Raw genomic sequence first — 3701 nt, 5'->3', positions numbered from 1 at the left:
CCATGACGTCATTTGACCCTTTTAGAGTAGTCTGACTGCAGTTCTGGGTATGGGGTCTCCTTAAATAGAAGTTAATGTCTTTGGCTGTCCTGTTGCAGCAGAAGGATTTTCCTCTCCAAAATAAGCCTAGAGTACCGTCCTTACAAATCCAGGTCCTTTTTAGTCCTGTTGTCTTTCCCCGAGCTGCAGGGCCACGGTGGACTTGGAGACGGGCAAGGGGAGATCTGGGAGTCTTTGAGTCAGCAGATCAGCTCAGAAGGGATCCACCACAGAAGGAGTAACGATGAGCTGCAAACCAAGATCAGAAGCTGTTACAAACTGACCGGATTTCAGCTCTGAATGCCACCATGTGTAACAGGCAGAGATCTACAGGGGAGAGCCAGGGGGAGAAGAGTGAAGGACAGCTCTAAAACCAGTATAGATCCTTGCTTTTATCCTGAGGCTGCAAACCTGAGAATGGAGAGAAGAAAAAAGGGAAGAAGAAAAATAGGTACAGGTGTTCAAGGACAGAGAGAGACAAACTGCATTTTTGCCAGCTGAGATCAGAGAATCAATCTAAAACATGGGCCCCCCAGAGCCCGAGGAGGCTGTGGAGCAAAGGGGAGAGCCCAAGCTAAACCACAGGCAGGCACACGTTCCTCCTGCCTATAGCAAGGCCACCATAAGGAGCCATTTGTAGTTGTGATAAGTCAACTTCATCATAGAGATCTGCCACCAGAGCAAGATTTCCTTGCCTCCACAACCACTGACTCAGGAACTTTCACTGCTGGCTATGCCTGTGTCACCTTTTTGTCCCTGTGGTCACTTAGCCTTATTTCCAGGCACCCCACCAGATACAGAGTACCAATCCCACAGGAAAATAATATTGCTCTTTTTGCTCAGCATATGTAATTGTGCTTTCCTATCAGAAACTGTGAGGAAAAAAATAAATTGAGAGAAGGCAGTTTATAAACCTGTGAGTGGCCTAGAAATGACCTGCTCTGGTGCCGCTGTCCATGCACTTGCCCTCAGGGCAGCCCATGGAGGGAGCCAAGAGGTGACCTTTGGGGCTGTTCTGTCCTGCTCCCAGCTCTTGCTGCTTAAGGCAAGAACAGGGCCCAGTCCAGGGCAAGAGCACCTCACAGCAACCAGCACACTCAGGGCATGTCCTCAGGTGTCAGAAACTTGAAGAGGGTTGTGGGGACTGATGCGTTGCCCTGAGCAATTCTCCCTCTCCCCTTCCTCACTTGCCTGGCCTGAGAGCTCCAAGAAAAGGCACCCAGGGCAGAGCTCAGGTTTCTCCTTTGGGCCTTCCACCTCCAATTTATTCCCCCACAGCAGCACCCCATCCACCTCACTGTGGGGGGTTCCATCCCCACCATTCTGGGCAGCACAAGGGACGTGGGGAGTAGGGAAGTAGCTGAACTGGAGGGACTCCGAGGGGCAGAGGGCTGTACTTTACCTGTGTCCACATTGAGGCCGAGGCTCTGTGCCATGTCCCCCGCGGCGCTGGGGAAGGGTCCTGGCGTCGTCCAGGCAGCTGCAGTGCCCGGCTCACTCTTGCCCAGTTCACAGGGGGGGCTGACTGGTGTGGGCACAGAGGCAGGGGTGAGGCGGTGGGGGCGGACAGAGGCGGTGGGCACCAGGAGAGAGCTGTAGCGGGGGTCAAAATGGGGCCCGTAGACCTCGTGCATGGCAGCAGGGCGGGGGTAGGCAGTGCTCTGTGTCCCGATGTAGGGGTGGTGATGGTGGTGGTGGTGATGGTGGTGAGCGTGGTGCCAGGCCTCGGGGCCCCCCTGGTGCAGGTGGCCGTGCAGGGAGGCGGGCGCGTAGGGGTCGGCGGCGGCGGTGAAGGGCAGCTCGCTGTGGGTGGCAGCTGCCAAGGGGCTGCTCAGGGTGGCTGGGACTGAGGAAGGCTGGTACGTGCTGTTCCAGAAGGATGGCGGGAAGCTACGCTGGCTCATCGGGAAGGAGCCATCTGGGTGAAGGGAGCGGGACAGAAAGGAAAGGCAGCAATGAACACACTCAGCAAGCTCTGATCTCCTTTCCCTAGGACTCTGCCCCTCCCCAGGTCCCTCCAGACCAGCCCTCACACTTCCTTTATCCCCCAAATCAACTACCAAACACAAGAAATTCCTGCCAGTGAGTACAGATTCCTTTCCAGCTAAACAGTCAACATGCCTAGCCCAGGGCTTACCCATGAAACTGAAACTGTTTGCTAGAGGTTTCTCTTAGCATGTGTTTAGGGAAAAGACTGTTACACTGGGTGAGGAAAACATCTATTTTCTTCAGAAGTGGAAACTAAATCAGAGCTATTATATGCTGCAGCAATTTCCAGGGTGGGATTTTTCTTGTTTGTTTTTGTAGTAATCTCCCAGTCTAAGTCTTTATGCCCAGCATCTCAGAGAATGCCTGACCTTGCCAGGAAGGCGGCTGCTGCCTCAGTGCAGTTTCAAAGCGGGCAGGAACAGCATGAGATGTGACTAAGGGCCAGCCTGAATTTTCAAAACACCTAGGGGCAATTCCCCTGTCTATTACCATGGACATGCACCTGTTTCTTGGGTATATTCCTAACATATGTGGGAAGTGTTCTGCAGATCTTTGGAGATTGGCATGGCAAACGATAAAGATGCTGCATTTTCTTTGCTTGGTAAGCCACATGTGGCAGGGTCAAGTGATTGTTAAAAGCACAGAGATAAACATTACACATTATGAATTGGGAATGCACAGTGTTCCCAAAACAAGTGAAAACATGCTCCTGATACACGTTCATCAGTTCTGTGCCTCGGTATTATGCAGGGAAAAGAGAATCAGTTCCTGACAAGCAAAGAACTCTCCTCTCCTGCCATAAATTCCAGTGCTGAACATCTTTCACCCATGAAATATTTTAACTACTATTTCATTATTGGAAACAACCAACAGCAATTCACGGAAGGGCTGTGGTGAAACACACTTCGGCTGAGCAGGTGGCCCTGTGAGAGAGGATTCCCAAAGCCACCTGAAAAGAAGGGCCTGCACTAACTCTCTGATGGGCAGGGTGTGGGGAAGGCTGTTTCTCTCTGCTCTGGGTACCTCCACGGGCCTGTCCAGGGTGAATCAGGCATGGCTGTGGAGAGCTGTACACCAGCCACAGATTTGGCCTTGCTTGCACAGGGATGCTGCTGTGGGCAGGTCCAAAAGCCCCCATTCTGAGAAATGTATGGTCCTTGTCTCTGCTCTAGCAAGCAACCAGGGTGGTGATACACGTAGGGAAAATGCACATGGATGCACACAGTCTGGTTATTCGCCTCGAGAAGCTGGTGAGACGATTTCCATATTTGCTCTTTTTGCTTCATTTCCACCCCGTGGGGTCAGCAGGGCAGGCACCTGCCATACCCCCAGGGCGGGGGTACCTCCGCCGCCCGTTCCCTGGCATTTCCCTCCAGGGAAATCGCGCTCCAGGTCTCCCGACCTCGCGCCTCCCTCCGCACGCGCAGCGGGCACCGCGGCGCCAACACGAGGGGCTTTTCTTTACCTTTCCCCCCACCCCCCAAAACCATCAACCCGCGCGCGGCTTCCTGCCGGGGACAGCTGGCTCCTGGGGGCTCCCAGGAAAGGAGGGTGCCCCTGGTGGGGGTCCTTCCTTCCGTCCCCCGTGCTGGAGACCCCCCCCCAGCCCCCGCTCCAGGCTCACCCCGCCAGGAACCCGCGTTCCGCGCCGCCTTCGCGCTGCCGCGGGGGAA

The 3701-nt window shown here is 54.4% G+C and overlaps 1 protein-coding gene across 1 annotated transcript in view; it reads right to left on the bottom strand.

Annotated features, from left to right (window-relative positions):
- Positions 1-247: 247 nt before the first annotated feature.
- The window catches only part of VGLL2 (vestigial-like family member 2), a 4446-nt gene continuing 992 nt past the window's right edge, over positions 248-3701 (bottom strand). The window contains exons 2-4 of the mRNA XM_010005231.1: positions 3653-3687; positions 1442-1957; positions 248-288 (exon numbers count right to left, since the gene is read on the bottom strand). Of these exons, the coding sequence (XP_010003533.1) occupies positions 248-288; positions 1442-1957; positions 3653-3687 (592 nt within the window). The remainder of the gene's footprint in view (positions 289-1441; positions 1958-3652; positions 3688-3701) is intronic.

The sequence above is a fragment of the Chaetura pelagica genome, unplaced genomic scaffold, assembly GCF_000747805.2.
Source record: "Chaetura pelagica isolate M959 unplaced genomic scaffold, ChaPel_1.0 scaffold171, whole genome shotgun sequence".
Taxonomy (NCBI): domain Eukaryota; kingdom Metazoa; phylum Chordata; class Aves; order Apodiformes; family Apodidae; genus Chaetura; species Chaetura pelagica.
Note: the sequence above shows the minus strand (reverse complement) of the source record. Positions and strands in the feature narration are given on the sequence as shown.